Source organism: Phacochoerus africanus, chromosome 1 (assembly GCF_016906955.1).
Source record: "Phacochoerus africanus isolate WHEZ1 chromosome 1, ROS_Pafr_v1, whole genome shotgun sequence".
Lineage (NCBI taxonomy): Eukaryota > Metazoa > Chordata > Mammalia > Artiodactyla > Suidae > Phacochoerus > Phacochoerus africanus.
Window position 1 is genome coordinate 216242909 of NC_062544.1, and position 21098 is coordinate 216264006.

The following is a 21098-nucleotide window of genomic DNA, read 5'->3' on the forward strand; positions in this document are numbered from 1 at the left end:
GGTGGGGGGGTTGGGTGGGGAAAGAAGAGGTCCAGGCATGGCTCACTGCTGCCCCCACGCTTCTCATCATGGAACCACAAGAGCTAAGCCAGGAAGATCCCACAGACCCGAAAGGTGGGCACACTCCAATGTGACTACAACCTAGATTTGAAACTAGACTGGTTTCCAGGTTTAATGAAGCATCTAATATTATTATTATTATTATTTGTCTTTTTGCCGTTTCTTGCCCGCTCCCGCAGCATATGGAGATTCCCAGGCTAGGGGTCTAATCGGAGCTGTAGCCACCGGCCTACGCCAGAGCCACAGCAACGTGGGATCCGAGCTGCGTCTGCAACCTACACCACAGCTCACTGCAACGCCAGATCCTTAATCCACTGAGCAAGGCCAGGGATCGAACCCGCAACCTCATGGTTCCTAGTCGGATTCACTAACCACTGAGCCACGACAGGAACTCCTAATGAAGCATCTAGAACATGTTAGGTTCAACAAGCATCTCACAGAGGTGCATTTCATCAGATTTTCTCACTATACTACTCATGACATGCCTCTCATTATTTTTTTTATCCTTTGCATTTGAGGAGCGACCAAAAAAATATTCAAACTTGGGGAAAACTCCACCCTTACACGTTAAGAATTAATATAGATGGCATTATATAACCGCCTATGACACTGCTTTCCAAGGCTCTTAGCAGAGAAATGTCATATTTTCAGACTGTAAGTGTATCCTCCTCTGAGAGAATCAGCCCAAATCATTTAGTATTTTACATAATTTGATTATTTGACTTTTAAAGAAAAGATTTTGGAGAAAACCCAAATCTCTTGGTTGGCTCCAAAAGAACCCCTAACATATGGGATTCTAAAGACACAGATTGTCATTATGGTTTAATATGTATTTTTATTGTTTTTTTATTTTTTATTTATTTATTTATTTTTTTTGTCTTTTTGCTATTTCTTTGGGCCGCTTCCGCGGCATATGGAGGTTCCCAGGCTAGGGGTCGAATCGAAGCTGTAGCCACCGGCCTACGCCAGAGCCACAGCAACGCGGGTTCCGAGCCGCGTCTGCAACCTACACCACAGCTCATGGCAACGCCGGATCGTTAACCCACTGAGCAAGGGCAGGGACCGAACCTGCAACCTCATGGTTCCTAGTCGGATTCGTTAACCACTGCGCCACAACGGGAACTCCCTAATATGTATTTTTAAACTATTTCCTCTCAAAAACCTCTTAGTCTTGACAAACTCAGTGATTAGGGTGATGGTAGGTGCTTCCCTGGGCCTCCAGTGCCCATGTAGACCAGCACTGCCCCTGAGACCTTGACCCCAGATCCTATCAGGAATAGGGGCCACCAGGAGGAATCTGCCCAAAGGGACAGACAAGAGCAGCTCTATGTACCAGCCAGTGCCTGGGGCGGCAGTCACTACAAGCTGTGCCATGGTGGGTGCCTGGGAAAATAGTCACAACTTGTCCCTTTTCCCATTTCTCCCCTAAAATAAGCATCTGGAATTTCAGGGGCTGGAATATGCAGTCTGGAGCGAGCAATGCCGGCATGGGCTCATCTCTGAAGTTCTGCTCCAGAGGGAGGAAAGGTCTTCGGGTAGAAGCTCTGCCATTGTTGGGCAAAGTTGGGACTCCCTGGGCTGGGGCAGCAGGGTGCCAAGGGGGGATGTGGAGGAGAGGGGAGGTACCTTTAGAAGCAGCTGGTACTTGGTGATCCTCTGGACAGGCTTAATCAGGTAGGAAGAGATGGAGTTGGCCAGACCATGCCGCTGCTGTATCTCCTACAGGGGTGGAAACAGGCACTGTCAGGCACAGAGGGAGAGGTGTAGGTACGGTCTAGGAGGAGGGGCATGGGGTAAGGAGAGAGGAGAAAAGAGAATAGGGGTGACGATTATGAGAAGTGATTCTTTGATGGGAAAGGGAAACAAGAGAGATCAAGATGCATAAACAGAAAAAAAAAAGGAGAGATGGTAAAAAAAAAAAAGGGAGAAACTTTAGGGAAAGAAAGCAGATTTACGAAATGGAAATGGAATGACAAAGACATGGAGAGTGATAAAAACAGAAAAAGGAAGTGATGAGGTAAGCAACAGGCGGAATGGTGAAGGAGAGGTGAAGAAGCAGGGCTGAAAGGAAACAAACCCGGAGTGGAGGAAACACAAGGGGGTAAAAGAGAAGATGAGAATAAAGAGAAGGTGGAGAGGGAGGCTTCGATACGTATTCTGAGGGCTCCCGAGTCTGCATCTGCCCACAGTCTCCTTTAAAGCTGCAGAAGAGCATCTCTCTCTGTTTTTTTACCATTCCTCCTCTCTCTAAATTTAACACATCCCAACCTTAGAATCACCCCTATATTCCCTTTCACTTTCTCCCTGTGATGGTCTCTCTCATTCTTCAGGTCTTTCGAGCTGGAAACCATGGGATTCACTTTCAGCTGTTTCCTTCTGCTTCCCCTGGTGACCAGTCCTTCCTCTCCATTCCCACCCCCACTGCTCACATCACCCACACCCGGGGTTAAGACCTCAGCCTCCAACTGCTGTTTGTGCCGCTAGGCTCTTATTTGAGTCCACTTTCCACGCCTCCTCCACAGTGACCTTCCATTCCCTGAAGCCTGAGGGTTAGGAAGGTTGGAGAAGGGGATATTTCAGTCCTTTCCCTCAAGAACTGTACACTCTGGCTAGCTGAGAACTCTCTCTCTCTCTCTCTCACACACACACACACACACACGAGAGCAACGAAGAGTAAGAGAAGACATTCTCCCTGGTGACAGTCAGTGAGAACAGGGAGAAATCACAGGGCCTGGAGGGGCTGTTAATGGTTTAGTCAAGACAAAGTGTTCAGCTGGGGCTTAGAGGAGGGGCAGGGGCTGGTGAAGTGCAAGGTCAGAGCAAGGGCACTCCTGAGAAGGGAAACGTATAAACCAGAACCCACAGGAAAGAATCACTGGGTCTTTAGAGGGTCATGAGGACCACCATCTCAGAGGAGGCACACCTACATTCTAAAAAAAGTGAAAATACAGTTCGTTAAGCCAGATGTATGTAGGTCCTTGACGGGCTCAAACTAGAAGAATGAATTCGGATTTGAGGGTGAGCATCTCAATGGTAAATCTTCTCTAATAGAAGAAGACAGTGGTGAACACAATGTTTCCAAAAGATGAATACAAGCCTAAGAGCAATGTGGAGGGTGGAGGTGGGGGCGGGGGGGGGGAATAGAGATTGAGAGGCCAATTAGGAGACTATTACAAAAACCCGACTGTGTAAACATAATCCAGCAGTTCCACTCTTAGGTATATACCTGAGAGAACTCAAAACATATGTCTGCACAAAAACTTGTATGAAATGTTCACAGCAGTATTATTCATAACAATGAAAAGGTTGACACATCCCAAATATTCATCAATGGATGAATAAAACCCAAAATGTATTATATTCATACAATGGAGAGTTAATTGGCCATAAAATGGAACAAAAACTGAGACACACTACCATACAAATGAACCTTGAAAGCTTTATGCTAGTGAAGGAAGTGAGTTACAAAAGAACACACATCATTCCATTTTTAATGACATGTCCAGAACAGGTAAATCGATAGAGCCAGAAAAGAGATCCTTGATCGCTTAGGGCTCGGGGAGTAGGTGGGAGGATAAGGTAGAGGGGGTGACAGCTAAAGAGTGTGGGGTTGCTTTCTGAGGTGATGAAAATGTCCTAGAATTGCCGGTGGGGATGACTGTATATGCCTGTGAATACTCTAAAAACAAACTGTACCCTTCACATATATGTACAATCTCTGTCACCAGGTGTGTGATGTGGGTGCTTGCCAGAAACTGGGATTGGTGAGAACAAAGCATTGGCAAGATTACAAGAGACATGTTAAAGCTCAATAAGACAGGACTTGCTATGTGGCCATAAAGGAGGGTGGAGAAGAGGGATGTAAAATTTAAAAAATCACTCCATCTCCTGCCAACTCTTCCAGGAAGCAGCAGTTTTCTCACTCATTTGCCTCTTCCCTAGAGGTGAGTAGTTATAGCAGGGCTCATTCAAGGAAAATGGGCAAAACAGCCTGGCAGCTTGACCCTTTTTGGGCAAGTGAACATTGTGAGTTTACCTGGGGGCTTTGGCAGGAGAGCATAGACAATATCGTGCCTTTGACAGGCTCTGCTCTCTGAGAAGATGCCCGGTTCCGGGAAGGGTTCATGTGGAGAGCGAGGAAGAGGCAGCCTCGGGTGGACGGGTCAGCCCAGCCAAGCTTAGCTAGCAATGCGGCACCAGATGCCACAGCCTCACAGTTCCCACGTCTGCAGCAGAAAATTCTGGATAATGACAACGGGTGGGCCTTTCTGGGACTTGAATTTTCTGTGCTCTCTTTATAATAATGGATAATAAGAGACTGTCTTTATTAGAGCTTTATCTCTTATAGAAGGAGGGCCTAAAACAGATGGTTGCTAAGTGTAGAATCTAGGGAACCCCTTTGGATGGAATGGGAAAAAGCTACAAAGATCATGCTTTTTGGAAAGCTTTGGGAAAAATCAGGGGAGTTTATTGCTCTTCCTCCCCACCTCCAGGCCAAGCTCCAGGAACTCCTACTGGACTGGTTTTCTGGCTTCCATCAGCCTCCCCAGTTAACGTGGAGGCTCATCAGGCACGATGCTGGAACTGGGGGGCAGGATGTGAAATTTGGGATATATCTGACTTACAAGTCAAAGTCTAGAAATCGGCTAGAAGCAGGGATATGAGGAATGTAGGACAAAAGGAAAAGACAGTTTAGCACTAGACTGTAACATATATAAAATGAGCCAGGTAAACTACCACTCAACCTGGAAAGGCTCACAGGTCGGGGAAGGCATGTGTAATGAAAAGTTACATCATTAACCTGCCAAAAGGCAAATTGTTACATACGCTGTAGAGAGAAAAAAGGATACTGCAGGCCCAGAGAGAGGCAAGGATTTATGCAGGAAGCGACATGTGACTTTTAAAAGATAGGGAGAATTTTAAGAGTGACCAAGTGTGTGTGTGTGTGTGTGTGTATGCGCATGCACACGCATGCAGAAGGGACTACAAACAGCGAGAGCAGTGGAAGCAAAGATAAGGAAGCAGCAGAGTCTGAGGCATGCTCAGAGCACAGGATGTGTATGTTCAGAAAAATGTAAAGTGGAAGACAGGACACAGCACATTTAAAGCTTCAAAAAGTCCCTTCTGCACACTGTTGACAAATACCCAGAAATAGCTTAAATGATTAGGCAAAGACAATAGTAGTACAGGGCATCCAGTATGATAGCCAATAAATTCTGACACCAAGTTAGAGAAGAACTTTTCTTGGATTTTCTGCTTAAACATATACAAGCTCAGAAATTCCACCTTGGCACCATTCCCATATTAGTATTCCATTTTAAAAAAGCACGGGGAACTCTATCTAGTCACTTATGGTGGAGCACGATGGAGGATAATGCGAGAAAAAGAATGTATACATGTGTGTGACTGGGTCAATTTGCTGTACAGTAGAAAACTGACAGAACACAGTAAACCAACTATAATGGAAAAAATAAAAATCACTTAAAAATGCAACATTTACAGCATAGAAAAAAAGACAAAGAAATTATAACAGTGGTAGCACTAGATATCTTTGGTATTAAAATTAAATTATTTTTTGAAAAAAAATTAAAAAAATTAAAAGGCACATATGTTTTTTCTTGTCTGGCTTTCACCCATTCAAGTGTCATTCCTTCACTGAGCAACAAGATACTTGCAGAATCACTTCTGTTACAGCAGTGTCAGGCTAGAAAGATGCTCAGAGAATGTTTATTTTGTCACCTCAAGTCTTGTTTGGATGTCTGACTCCCCATGGGGCCTGAAACACTACCTTGAAATTCAAATATTTAGGAAAGGAATGAGGTAGGCAGAAAGACAGACTGATAGACATTAAAATGTTCTGAATTTCAAGTTTTGCCACATTTTTTTATGGCTGTACCCATGGCATGTGGAAGTTCCCGGGCCAGGGTTCAAACCTGTACCTCTGCAGTGACCCAACCTAGCAGGTGAATTCTTAAGCCACTGCACCATGGCCTCCAAGTTTTGTCCCTTTTGGTAAGACTACCAGAATGGCCATCACTCCCACCATCTCTCCTCTCTCTGAGCTTTCCTTTGTATTCTCGTTTCTTTTCTCCCTCCGGTTCTTCCTGTGCATCCTGCAGGGACCCATTTGATTCTGTTCATTTTATAGCCAATAGATCACTCTCTGGGGACTAGCACTACATAGACACTATCATTCACCAACAGGACTGCATCCTCCCCCTAAACCAGAGGACCTGACAAGGTGCATCGGCTCTGGGTCTTCTCTCAGCTTCTATTAGAGCACAAGTGCTCAACCCTGGCTGTTTGTTCCTCTCACTTGGAAATGTTCAAAGCTCTCAATGCCCAGGCCAAGCCCAAGCTGATCATCTCAGAATTGGGGGTGAGACCCAGGAATCAGGATTTGTCAAGGCTCCCTGTGTAGTTTTCCATGTGTAGTCCAGGTTGAAACAAAAGCATTTGAGTAATGGTTCTCAAACTCCAGGGGGTGTCAGATCACCTGGAGGGCTTCCTAAAACTTATAGATTGTTGGGCTCTAGCCATGGCGGGTTCTGACTCAGTAGATCTGGAGCAGGGTCCAAAATACACATTTCTAACTGGTTCTCAGGTGCTGCTGATGCGGCTGGGCTGAGATCACACTTTGAGAACCCCTGCATTTGAGGAGCTGTGCATGCAGTATTAGTGGGGCACATCTATCAGCACCTGCATCATGGGAACGCCTCCTCTGACAGGAGATTCATGGTCAGCTCAGTTTGGTGCTGGGGCAAACAGGCAAATGAGCAGTGTTTGAAACCACAACACTGGAAATGGGATAGAGTAAAATGAAAGATAAATACTGCTTTTGTTTTCCTCCATGTTTCGGCTATGACAGAGGCATTTTCGGGGTTTTTTTTGGGGGGGGCGGTAGGGTGAGGTGGGAGGGCATCCAGTAAAGAAAAAAATGAGGAAGAAAGGATAGTTAAAGATCCAATATCTTGGAGTTCCCATCATGGCTCAGTGGTTAACGAACCTGATCAGTATCCGTGAGGATGTGGGTTCGATCCCTGGCCTTGCTCAGTAGGTTAAGGATCTGGTGTTGCCGTGAGCTATGGTGTAGGTTGCAGACACAGCTCAGATCCTGTGTTGCTGTGGCTGTGGTGTAGGCCGGCAGCCACGGCTCTGATTTGACCCCTAGCCTGGGAACCTCCATATGCCTCAGGTGCGGCCCTAGAAACGCACACACACACACACACACACACACACACACAAGCCAATATCTCTTCATTGCAGCACTATTTACAATAGCCAAGATACAGAGGTAACCTAAATGTCCACTGACAGAAGAATGGATACAATGGAATATTAGCCATAAAAAAGAATGAATAATGCCATTTCAGCAACATGGATGGACCTAGAAACTATCATACCAAATGAAGTTAGTCAGACAGTGAAAAACAAACATCATATGCTATCACTTGTATGTGGAATCTAAAAAAAGGATACACATGAACTTATCTGCAAAACAGAAACAGACTCACAGACTTTGAAAAAGTTACAGTTACCAAAGAGGACAGGTAGGGGGAGAGGGACCGACTGGGGGTTTGGGACTGGCATATGCACACTGAGGTATATGGAATCACTGGCCAACGGGGACCTGCTGTAGAGCACAGGGAACTTGACCCAATATTCTGTGATCATCTATGTGGGAAAAGAATCTGAAAGAGAATGGCTGTGTGTACATGTACAACTGAATCACTTTGTTGTACAGCAGAAATAATCACAAACTTGTAAATCAACTATGCTTGAGGAAAACTTTTAAAAATTAAAAAAACAAACAAACAACACCTAGTGTCTCAAAGTAGAGAAGCATTTCCACCTGCTCATCAGGGGCTCAAGAATGGAATTTCACAGCTTACATCAAAGAAGGTGCCTGCGTGCTCCAGGATCAGCTGGTTGGAATCAGGCTTGTTTTTACAGTAGGTGACGTACATTTGAAATTTGTCTGCCTGAAAAGAACAAAGACAGTAATAAATAAGCATCCGCTGGTCACTCCCTTCTGTTGACGGTGCCAGCAAGGGCTGCACAGTTAAACCCCGAGATACGATGTCCCACGGGATTACTGGCAGCAAATGTCCTGGCTCCTGGGGCCTGTGCGCCCCCCGACAAACTTTGGGGAGCTGCTTTCTCTTCCAGCAGCAGCCGGAGAAAGCTCTCTGGAAGTGAGCTCATTTTAATACCAGTCTGGGGTAGACGGTATTAGAAAAACCAATCCACGTATCACATGTATCCTGAAGCTGGACAGAATTTATGGAGAGATTATCCCCCCTTTTGGATCACCTACGACTGTGCTTCCCATCTTGAAAAATGATAGCAGTTGCTCTAAAAGCAAAGGTCAAAGATGAAGCATGAAGTGTGATCTCAAAGGGACATCTGCTCGTCCTCCCAACTGGGGGCAGCTTGTAGGGCAGGTCAAGGGACTATGGCATGACCCCCACTTCCCAGAGGCAATGGTGGGGGAAAGGAAAGCAGGGGTGACCCTTTGGGACAGGGTCAGGCCAAGGAGTCCTAACCAGATTGCTTCTTCAAGTCAAGAATCTCATGGCTCAGTGAAAATTTGTTTCTTACTTCTCTAGGGCCCTCTGCCTTAGCGCTAACACACCCTTTGCACTGGGGAAGGTGTGTGTATTTGCCAATGAAGTGCTTTCCTGTTTGTGAAATGCTCTCCATCCTGGTGCCTCTAAAACAGTGGAGGTGTCCTCTTCTGAGAAAGCAGCCTCGCTATGTGTTAACTCTGGCAGGTTCCAGTTAGGCCAGCACTTCCCCCAGCGCTTGGTAGGTATTAACTCATTTGATCTTCATGAGACCCCTATGAGGTGAGTTCTGTAATTATCGCCCCCATTTTACAGATGTGAAAATGGTGGCATAAGGTTGGCTAAGTAACTTTAAATTCCCACAGTTAGAAAGGGGTAGAGCCCAGGCAAGTGGACTCCAGGCTTCTCGGTCATAACCACGGCTATTCAATATGTCACAAACAACTCTTTCTACCCTTGACTCCTGCACTATAAGCATGCATTAAGATTATGAGATTTAAGAAAGTCACTTTGGGATAATTTGTGGCAAAATGCGCATATTTTATACAATCACCAAAGGTCTTCTGAAACCAATTTTAGGGCTTATATACTACCTGGGAGGCATTCATCACCCCTAAGAGATGCTGATAAATCATACTTATGGTTGACTGTAAGGCAAATCCACAAAATTTATGAAACAAGATTATATATATATAAAAAAAATCCCTTCTCTTAATAGTCAATCTCATTTTTTCTCTGCATTGGCCATGTGAAGAATCATAAACTATTTATCAGCATTAATGTGAACTGTGCATGGGCTTATGTACTTAGAGGTAAAGATGAAATAGCACAAAATGAGATGGCAGTCTGAGATGTCATCCAGAAATGAGAGTATGCCACAGTTTCATGAGAAGGAAGCAACTCAGGTCTTGAGTTGTGGGATGAGCTGTGATATTTATTACATGTCAGTGGACCAGTCAATGTTCTCACTCATCTGAAATGTTTCCATATATAAAATATAAAACACAAGTACAGCCCTGCCTATTCCATAGGGCTGTTAAGAGCATAAACTCTCTGAACAGTGAAGACATTTGGAAAAGTACTTAGCCCATTCTGAGTGGGAGCTAGAATTAGATAATTATTAAACATTAGAACTCTTGACCCTGGGGAAGGATTTCCATGTTTAGTTGCACTTACTGTACTAAATACACTTCCTTGGAGATGCTTGCACTTGTATTGCGAAACTGAACTCAGAATAGTGTGGCACGGAGATGCTAACGGAGACTAATGTTTCTGTTGATATAATTAGGACTTGGTACATTCAGTGACTTGGCCGGTGACAACAGCACCAAGAATGAGAATACTAGATACACATCCTGTAGGTCAGAATTGGGATGGACACCCAGAGTCTTTCTCTACTCAGGAAGACAATGTCAGCAATGATCTGGTGGATTTCTAAAGTTCTAATTCCTTAATCCTCACCCTGTTAACAACAAAACAAAACAATTCATGGGTTGAGCTGGTATAGTTCTTCTACCAAGGGTGGTGGCCTTGCTCCAACCTCCCAATATCCCAATTGCAGAAAATTCTTAAGAGAACTTAAGGGGGGAGTTCCCGTTGTGGCACAGTGGTTAACAAATCTGACTAGGAACCGTGAGGTTGCGGGTTCAATCCCTGGCCTTGCTTAGTGGGTTAAGGATCCAGAGTTGCCGTGAGCTGTAGTGTAGGTTGCAGACGTGGCTCTGGTGTAGAACCGGCGGCTACAGCTCTGATTAGACCCCTAGCCTGGGAACTCTAAATGCCGCGCGAGCGGCCCTAGAAAATGTAAAAAGACCAAAAAAAAAAAAAAAAAAAAAAGGAGAACTTAAGGGGGATCCTGGACACAACGTTCAGGACACAACGAAGGCTCTGGTGCTCGGGCAGAGACTACGTTTTTCAGCCCGACCCCTGACCCCTCCCTACAGTCCCTGGTGCTGTGTTAGAATGTCAGTGACCCCAATCCCCAGTGCAGACACTGAACAGTGATGCCATCTGGTAACATCTGCATGCCTGGAAAGCAAGGGACAGGGGGAGGAGAAGAGGTTCAGGTAGGTTACCCAGGTAACAAAGCAGTGTCCCACATCCTCAGGCAGCTGCTCGTACTTCTCCAGCTCTTTGAGGAAGATGCTGCAAGGGGAAAGAAAGGCCCAATCAGATATCTCTGTACTACTGACCCCCTCCCAGCCAGAGGCTTATACTATACTGAGGCCAAACCAGCCTCATAATACTGTACATTAATAATACATCGATTTAAAAATGAGAGAGAAAAGCAAATAGACTTTCAAATAATGTGAAATGATACATACTGAAGAGCATTCACCATTACACTGTTTGAAATAAAAGAAGATTGGAAACAAAGCAAAACTATATATATATATATATATACACACACATACATATATATTTGGCGGTACCCACGGCATGCAGAAGTTCCCAGGCCAGGGATCGAACCCAAGCCACAGCAGCAACAACAACAAATCCTTAACCACTAGGCTACCAGGGAACTCCAGCAAACACCTTTTTAAAAAGTCATTACTGGAGTTCCTGTGGTGGCTCAGTGGTTAACAAATCCGACTAGGAACCATGAGGTTATGGGTTTGATCCCTGGCCTTGTTCAGTGGGTTAAGGATCTGGCGTTGCCATGAGCTGTGGTGTAGGTCACAGACTCGGCTAGGATCCTGCGTTGCTGTGGCTGTGGTGTAGGCTGGCGACTACAGCTCAGATTAGACCCCTAGCCTGGGAACCTCCATATGCTGAGAGCGTGGCCCTAGAAAGACCCCCCCCCCAAAAAAAAAGTCATTATCACAGGAAAGCAGGTGAAGGAACAGGGTGAATGAAGGTAGTGATGGGTTGTTCTTCTCAGTCCATAGTTTTCTATTTAATTTTGATTTTAAAAATTAACTCAAAATGAAAAGATATGAAGGAGGTCTGAATTATTAACTCTATCATTGGAACAAATGAATTTTACTGATTTGACTTACACTACCTGGCTCCTATTGTCCAAGCATTCTGGTGTTTTCTTATTATTACAATTGGTTATGGCTTCTATGCGTATGTTACTTGTGTTCCCCCTTCAATGACATAGAAAGATGATGGTTTTTGTTTAAAGAAATACACATGTACAATTAAAAAGTGTTTGGCAAGTCACATTTGGAAGGCCAAAATGCTAATAATTGGAGGGATCATAGATGAGATATATATTTTTTGCCCATCGACATTTAAATTTTCTGCAATAAGTGGGCATGACTTTAGTAATAAGAAAAAGTCACTTAAAATTTTCGGATGACTCCTGGCAGTACCTGTTTGATGATAATCCCCTCTCCCCTGAATTTTAGAGTATCCTGACCTGAGTCATGGAACAGGAGTGTTTAAAATTCAATTTGGATTTCAGAAATGCAAATATGCAGTGTTCAAAAAATCAACAAAAATCAGTAAAGTCTCATATTTATTGCCACTTTTAGAAGAATTGCAGGCAACACACGTATATTTAATAAGACTTCTAAATAAGAAATTAGGAAAAATATTATAAAATTCTTTTTTTTTCAAAGTCAAAAAGAAAACATCTCTTTTGTTGTTGCCAAGAGAAGCAATCCAGCTTATCACTATACACACACACACGCATGCACGCACACACCTATACATATACACATTAATATATTATATGTATATATGTTAATATATGTTAATATACATATATATGTTAACATATACATATAACATTAATATTTTATAAAATATGTTTGTTCATATGTTAGTATATTAATATATCTTATAGGATACAATTATATATTATATGAATATGACATAATTCTCATTTCTGGAACTGCATTCTAGAAGACATGTATTACATGGATCTTTTCCACGAGAATGCTAAATAATATAATAATAATGTAAATAATGTAATAATATAATACAAAGTCTTCAGAGGTAGTTTCTCTGGTCATTTACATGGTCATTTCTGACCTTCAGTGTGAGTCTCAGTGAAGATAGCAGATGGAGCTCCAGCTCTGAGCTGGGAAGAATGAACAGGCCTGAGGGCTGAGGGCCGAAATGGCTTGGCAAGTGGGGGGAGAAAATCTGATGAGCTGTTCTAGGACAAAGCCTGGTGAAAGAAAATGAATCGCTCTAAAGAAAGGAGGACTACGAGGATGCGAGTACTTAAGAAGGAAAGGAGAAAGAGGAGGATCTGGAGCCCGGGCACCTGATAAATGCTCTCAGCTCTCAGTGGAAACCACCACTTTCCCATTCTCTATTTCAATAATCACATGTAATAAATCACGAGAGAACAAGCAAAGCAAGGAATTTAAGAGTTTGTGTGAATGTCTGAGACGCTTTCAGAAACGAATAAAGCTTTTAAAGAAATGTCCAGATTCAAAGACTGCATGATATTACTTACACGTGGAGTCTAAAAAACACAACAAACTAGTAAATATAACAAAAAAGAAAGAGAATCACAGACAGAACAAACCAGTGGTTACCAGTGTGGGGGGTGGGGGAGGGCAGTTTAAGGGGGAGGGATTAAGAGGTACAAACGATTAGGTATAAAAAAGCTTCCAGGATATACTGCACAACACAAAAAATAAAGCTAATATTTTATAATAACTATAAATGGAGTATAACCTTTAAAAATTGTGACTCACTATACTGTACGCCTATACCTTACCTAATACTATACAGCAACTCTACTATAATAAAAAAGTCAAGATCTAAGCAATGTCATTACACTATTAAATTATTACGATGCAATATATTATGCAGTTATTTTATGAGGAAAATGCTTCCCTCTGGCTTTGGGTAGAAGCCTGCGATTTATTGATAGAAAAGCTCTGTGAGCTTTGTTACTAAGGACTGTGGAAATAGTGCCATTCCAAAGGCACTCTGTGACATTTTGATTCTGTTATTTTCACTAAAGGTAAATCTGGCCTTTAGTCTTTACTACTTCTGGGGAAATGTGTCTAGTCACTGAGACACTCACAGTGTAGCCCAGCAGAGAGACCTTCACATCAAGGGTGCAGCTTGCCCTTTTTTTTAGTCTTTTCTAGGACCGAACCCGTGACATATGGAGGTTTCCAGCTAGGGGTCTAATTAGAGCTGTAGCCGCCGGCCTACGCCACAGCCACAGCAACGCAGGATCCTTAACCCACTGAGTGAGGCCAGGGATCAAACCTGCAACCCTATGGTTCCCAGTCGGATTCGTTAACCACTGAGCCACGAAGGGAACTCTGGGTGCAGCTTGCCTTTAAAAGGAAATACACGAGATGACCTTGTGTGTTCATGCTCTCGTGTCTGCACACTTGTTGGTGAGAAGGCAAATGAAGCAGGGGCTTCAAAGGGTGAAAAGAAGAACAATGAGGAGGAGACATAAACACAGCTGGAGTCAGGCTGGGGAGAAAGGTAGCAGGCTGACCATCTGCCGGCAATCCAGGACACAGCCCCTTACCAACGCTTCCACACAACTGGAGCTAGAGATCGTTTCTAAGGGATTCATTAGTGACCAGATGGACTCAGAGGTTAGCGTGGAAGAGGCTCTGGACTGCAGGGCCAGGACAGCTGGTTAGCGTACTGAACAGCTGTTAAACAAATGGAGAGGGGTATGTACTCCAGGGAAGGTGCCAGATTGTTCACATAAGTGTTCAATCAGCAGTCTGATCACCTGGGCTGATCCATGACACAAACTCTGCTCCTTCGTTTCACAGCAGAAACTTCGGCCTGGTTTAGAGATACCAGGAAAAGGTGCAAGGGCCTGGACCCCTACTCAGTGTATGCCCCCCTCAGCCTTCAACCTCGCTGCAGTTCACCTTGCTGCACTGCTACCTGTCGAACACATTTTGCTGATCTTTCCTAATTTTTGCTTAACTTGAGTGATCAGATGAATCAAAAACTACTGCATAGATAGAAGTTTAACGTTAAAGTAGAAGATAATATAAGAAAGGGAATTATATCTATGTATGACTGGATCATGCTGCTGTACAGCAGAAATTGGCATAACATTGAAAATGAACTATAATAAAAATTTTAAAAATTAAAAAATATAAACTATCCCACAGTCAATGTTATTCAGAACCACAGATGTGCTGTTGAGCAAGTAGGCACGAACGCTTAGCAGTTAGAGGGCACAATTGAAAGGAACATGACTTTGACACATCCAAAGGAATGTTTAGACTCCATAACTTTATCTATAACCAGCACCAAAGTCGACAGCTTACTGAAAAAACAAACAACAGTAGCAAAATCACACCTAAAAATTTTTTTTTTAAAAAAAGGGCCCTTCTGATGAGAGTCTAAGGCCTGCAGTTATCCCTTAGAGCACGGGCTTAGGGCCCAAGAAAATCACAACAGTCTTCCCCTTGCTCTTTGCTTGGCATTTGAGAATTAAGAAACTGACAGTGTGACTTAAGAGGGTGTTACAAAGACCCTGATTCTTTGGCTGTGTTACTAATTGGTTTGGGCAGGTCACAAACCTTTGTAAAGCTTCAGTTTCTATATAAAACAAGGGAGTTTAATAGAACTAGATTTTTATGGATGGGGGAAAGCATAGAAAGCACAGAATGTACATATTTAAATTTTTTTTTTGCTTTTTAGGGCTGCACCCACAGCATATGGAGGTTCCCAGGGTAGGGATCGAATCAGAGTTGTAGCTGCCAGCCTGCACCACAACCACAGCAGGATCCAAGCCAATTCTGAAACTACACCACAGCTAATGGCAACGCCAGATCCTTATCCCACTGGGCAAGGCCAAGGATCGAACCCGCGTCCTCATGGATACTAATGGGATTTGTTAACTGCTGAGCCATGATGGGCACTCCAGAGAACATACATACTTTAAAGCCAGGTGTATGGGGGCGGGGGGGAGAAGACGAAGGAGTAGGAGAGGCAGAGGAGGAGGAGGGAGCCAGGCACAGCCTGCCTGTGCGGGCCTCCAGGTGTGGCTGTGGCCTGCACATCCTTTTTCTCACCACTTGGTGGAGCCAACTTCCCACCTTGTAGCTAACGGATCAACCCACTGTGTCTCAAGGGGTTGTAAAATCAATTTTGTGGGTGCAAAGCAGCATTGAAAAAGATATCCAAAATATCAGAACGTGTCATGCATAGTGAGGGTGTTATTCTGGAGAACTTAATTGTCCTATTATATATAATATATAAACACAGGCATATCAGGACATAACATTCTATAGTTCAGGATCAAAAATGTTTGAAAAAAGCACTCTGCTGATGCTCCTGCCTGCAATTGAGAGAGGTTTATCCATCTCTGTCCCTCCCTCCCTCTCCTCCTTAACTACCTCCTTTCTCTCTTTCTCGCTCTCCACCTGCCACCTCCCCCCTTCCTCTCTCCCTCATTTCCCCATCAATTTCCGCTTGAAGTCCACCCACCTCACTGTTCTCACTTCTCTACCCAAGTATTTTCTCCCACTCACCCTGGCTCTCTCCTTCCTTCCTTTGTGCTCCCTCTATCACCATTTCCCATTTACACCACCTCTCCCTTCCTGTGCCTCAGTCTCAAGTGACAAGACACGAGGAGCGTGATGCTCTGGCTTGACCCAGGATTAAGACTCACTCACCAACTCCTCCCATTGCCCCTCAGCCTCTCTGCTAGACTCCACTCCTCTCCTCCCTGTGAGGCCCTGTATTCAAATCTTCCTCCAGCATCAAGGCAGCTGCCTCTGGCTGTACAAATCCCCCCTGTTATTTGAATTCCACCTCAAATGGCCCTCCTGTGGGGAGGCTTCCTGTTCCTCCAGCAGAAGCTATTTTCTTTGCTCCTTTAAACTGCATTTGTGATCACTTCTGTCTTCTCACCAGTACCTCACTAATCCCCAGAACTCAGGGGCAGAGCATGGGTTTGATTCCTCACTGGGTATGAGCTCCATCTCCAAACCAGCATAGGCCTGACCCTAGGATGGAGCTCTAGGAAGACCACAGAGATGTGGGCCTGGTTCAGTGGTTCACCAGCATCTCCCATCTCTTCTCTGGCCCCACCTTGTTTTCTCCCCCTGCTGCATACTACCCTCTGCTCCCAGCTGCCCTGGCCACCGGTGCCCTGCTAGGCTGCCCTGGGCCTGGCCAGTGCTCCTGGTTCAGCCCCTCTGAGCTCTGGTTCAGGAACGCAGACTGGGAGGACAGTGGGTGGCTGAGGCCAAATCTAACAGTTTCTGGCTCGGCCTGGAGGAGGGAGTGTGCAGAAGGGCTGGCCAGCCCTGGCTGTTGGTCCCCAACTCCCCTTTCCAAGCTTTGATGAAAACTTATTTCAGGTTAGTGCTGTAAGGGAGTGTAACCTGGATGACATTCCTATGGAAGAGATGGGTTGAAGCATTCTTCAAATTTGGGGACCCACATGGAAACTGGTTAGATATGAATCAAACTAACTAGATGTGGCAGTGCCAGCTGGTGGACAATGGAATGGGGGCATGGGAGAGAGCACTGATGTGGGAGACACCCCCCACACCCCCGGAACTGCCTCATCTTTGGGGACAGGGGTGTCACATTATCAGGCAACTCACCGGCCTCTGAGTCTCAGTGTCCTTATCTGTAAATGGACATATTTGTACTTGATGGTCAGGAAGACCCTCTGAGCCCTGACAGCAGAGATTTTATAAAAATGCTATTGCCCAGACTCACTTATGGCTAGATCTCCAATAACGCAAAAGGAAAAAGTAAAGTTCAGATTTAGCTGAAGCTGATGATCATTTTAAAGAGCTACCCTTACCAGAGCTGGAATTCTAATATAAGGAAAGCTGAAAATAAGTGGTTTTCCCACATTACAAGTTATAGGCCAAAGTGGGGAGACAGTAGTAACAAAACCATTAGCATTGGGGGATCTATTTATGGAATATACCACACCATCTGAGTGCTCCCGGAATGCCTAACAAAAGGCAATAGAAATGGGTCTAGTTTTTGAGTAGATAAATCTCATGGTCTTTACATTCAGTTCTATAGAAAAAGAGATGTAGCATAAAAATGGGATATCACTTATATCTGGAATCTAACATATGGCACAAATGAACCTTTCCACAGAAAAGAAACTCATGGACTTGGGGGACAGACTTGTGGTTGCCAAGGGGGAGGGGGAAGCAGTGGGATGGACTGGGAGTCTGGGGTTAATAGAATAACTAGTGCCTTTGGAATGGATAAGCAATGAGATCCTGCTGTATAACACTGGGAACTAAATCTAGTCACTTATGATGGAGGATAATGTGAGAAAAAGAATGTGTATGTCATGGACTTGCAGAATAGACTTGTAGCTGCCAAGGGGGAGGGGGAGGGAGTAGGGTGGTTGGGGAGCTTGGGGTTAATAGATACAAACTACTGCCTTTGGAATGGATGAGCAATGAGATCCTGCTGTGTAGCACTGGGAACTCTGCCTAGTCACTTATGATGGAGCATGATAATGTGAGAAAAAAGAATGTGTACATGTATGTGTAACTGGATCACCATGCTGTACAGTAGGAAAAAAAAAATTGTACTGGGGAAATAACTATTAAAAAAGTAATAATAAAAATTCAAAAAATGTATATGTGTATATGTGACTGGGTCACTTTGCTGTACAGTAGAAAATGGACAGAACACTGTAAACCAGTTATAATGGAAAAAAATAAAATAATTTACAAAAAGAAAAAGAAAATGGGGATAATAGAGAAAACTAAGTATCATTCCACTTAAACCTCCAGTTTGTAATAAAATCAATACTTGTAGGTATTAAGTTCTACATATTGAATTGTTCTTCTTTGTAGAAATGTTGCTACTTGGAAACTCCTCCATTTAAAATACCTATAGAGACAAAGGTTCCAGATAAAAGCGACACACACAACTAAACTTGGCTGCCATTTTTCAAAGTGACACCATTTAAAAGGATCAATACTAAGGAGCTGAGATATTTAATATATTCACCCTTGGTCTAGAAACCAATTTCCCAGTGGCTCAGCTCATCTGGTGGTGCAGGAGTGTCAGTCTCAATGCCCCTGCCTCTCAATCTCTCTGCCTCTCAGTCTTACCTCCTTCCTTCTCTCTCTCTCTGAAGTACAGACAGATGCCCAAGAGATGCACCAGAAATCAGAGGAGTCTGCTTTTCTGTTAGGTAGCACTTAATGGTTACTTTGAAAAGTTGTAAACAATTGGGGTAAAAAGGAACCTTTTGATATTTTCAGGTTAAAAAAGTGACCATTTCAGAAAAGTATTCCTGAAGAGCAAATGGGTCTTTGGACCAATGTCTGGTCTTCCATTAAGACATGCCCAGAAAACTCCTTCATTTGGACATTCAGTTATTTTGCTGGTGTAGAAGGTCCTGCTAGTGAATGGGGTGGGGGAGGGAAATCACACCTAATGGTTTTCCATACCTTGAGACTTTCATAAGCTAAAGACTGAATTATGACTTGAATGGCATTAACCATAGGTCTGCAAATTGTAATTCTATTTTAAGCCCACCCATCCATTCATCCACCCAACAAATACTTAAAGTTTACATGTGCAGGCACAGGGGATACACTGTGGAAGACGTAGTCTCTTATGGGGTTCACGGTTCCTGCATTTTTAAAAGTTGGCTTACTTGCCATTTTATCTCCTACTTATTAGTTATTTCAGAGGTGTTATGCTTTCTACATTAATCAAAATTTGTATGGCATAAGCAGAAATCATACATTATGAGCAGAATAAAGCCTTAGTCCTCCAGATCCTGTAGGGAATTAATTTACGGCTTGATTTTCTTGCATGTTACCTTAAATTGTGGATAATTTAAAACACTTTTTTGTTTTTTGGGTGGATAGCTTTCTAAATGCATTACAGATTTCCTTGCTTCTTCATGCAGAATATATGAATGATTCAGGATTAATCCTAATATATTATTACACTAAACTGTAATGCAGTGGCTGTGTTGGGCTCTCTATTGGGACACAGGGTCATTTGCACCAATACAAAATAGCCTTTGACCACAGTGATTTGGGGGACTCTTCTGCCTAATTTTGGCGGGCAGGTTAATCTCTCGTCTTTCCTATCAGGTTTTACTGTATGCTGCCAGTATCAAGCTACTTGCTCAAGTTCTTGATTCTTGTTTGATGCTTCTGAATTGCCATGGGGCTGGAGTTTCTGTCGTGGTTCAGTGGTTAACGAATAGGACTAGCATCCATAAGGATGCAGGTTCGATCCCTGGCTTTGCTCAGTGGGTTAAGGTTCCAGTGTTGCCGTGAGCTGTGGTGTAGGTTGCAGACGTGGCTCGGATCCTGAGTCGCTGTGGCTGTGGCATAGGCCAGGGGCTACAGCTCTGATTCGACCCCTAGCCTGGGAACCTCCATATGCTGCAGGTGCGGCCCTAAAAAGCAAAAGCCAAAAAAAAAAAAAAAAAAAAGGCTATGGGCTTGGAAACAATCTAACCAAGAGGAAAAGTGGCTTTCAGGGAGGATAGAAAGGAGTTCCTATGAAAAGACAGGACATTATCTCTGTAATATCTCTTTCAGTTGCTTGGAGGCTGGTTTTTATTTCCTTCTTGCTTTACGATTTTATAAATAGGTAACATTTTCTATATTCTTAATCATTGAATTTGGTTCTCGGCAGAATGCAACATTCCATATGGTTTAGCTTGAAGTTTTTATTTTATGGGTTTCTTAGAACTCTATTTTGTAACTAGGTAGATTTTCAGCTGTTTAAAAGACTACTAAACTACTTGCTGAGACTTACTAGAGTGATACCATGAAACAAGAATAAGGTATGGTTATGCCAGATATTTTGTTACAATTGGTCAATTTTGAAATGAATAGCCTTTCCCCTTGTTTTGGCAAAAACAGGGCTCACAGGAAGCACATGTAGTGATCTCTAGATTTCTACCCCTTGTCAATTTGGTAACAATACAACTAAATCCCAGAGATCATACATCAGAAGAGAAAAGTAACATAACTTACTGCTTTCCAGGCTGATGTCTTCTCAGGTGTCCTGGGGGAGATGGGATAATGCTCTGGGATAACGCTTAGCTGGGCTCAGATGATGGAATTTGGGATCAATGGTCAAGAATGGCTTTGTTGGGATCTTATTAAGTAAATAGGCATGAGGAAGGAATATTTCTATGTCTGGAGATTTCCAGACAAACCATATGGAGAGTGCTAAAAATCTGTGATTAAAAAAAAAAAGACTGGGAGCTTTCCTGAAGTGCTCCAGAAAGTCAGAAGACATTTTCATCCTAGAGATTACTGCTTTCATAATCTGACAAGGTTAACATATCATGGGAGCTACATATTTTATGTTCTCTTTAAACTCATGCCATTTGATGACATTACAGGGGATTAGTCATCAGGATTTGACAAGAGAGGAATGACTCTCCACCCCATCTTCAGACCTTTTGAACTCAGGATCCTTTTATATCAACTCTCACTTGCCTCTTAGTCGGCTCTTAGCAAAGGGCCATACTGACTGAGGTCTCCTTTTCTAGAGCTGGGCTGTCCCGTATGGTAGCCACTTGCCACCTGTATTTCT

The 21098-nt window shown here is 43.6% G+C and overlaps 1 protein-coding gene across 4 annotated transcripts in view; it reads right to left on the bottom strand.

The window, feature by feature from the left end:
- The window catches only part of KALRN (kalirin RhoGEF kinase), a 697683-nt gene that overhangs the window by 244547 nt on the left and 432038 nt on the right, over positions 1-21098 (bottom strand). For all 4 annotated transcript variants that reach the window (XM_047790542.1, XM_047790550.1, XM_047790490.1 and 1 more), the window contains exons 26-28: positions 10703-10772; positions 7953-8042; positions 1687-1779 (exon numbers count right to left, since the gene is read on the bottom strand). In XM_047790542.1, coding sequence (XP_047646498.1) covers positions 1687-1779; positions 7953-8042; positions 10703-10772 — 253 coding nt within the window. The remainder of the gene's footprint in view (positions 1-1686; positions 1780-7952; positions 8043-10702; positions 10773-21098) is intronic.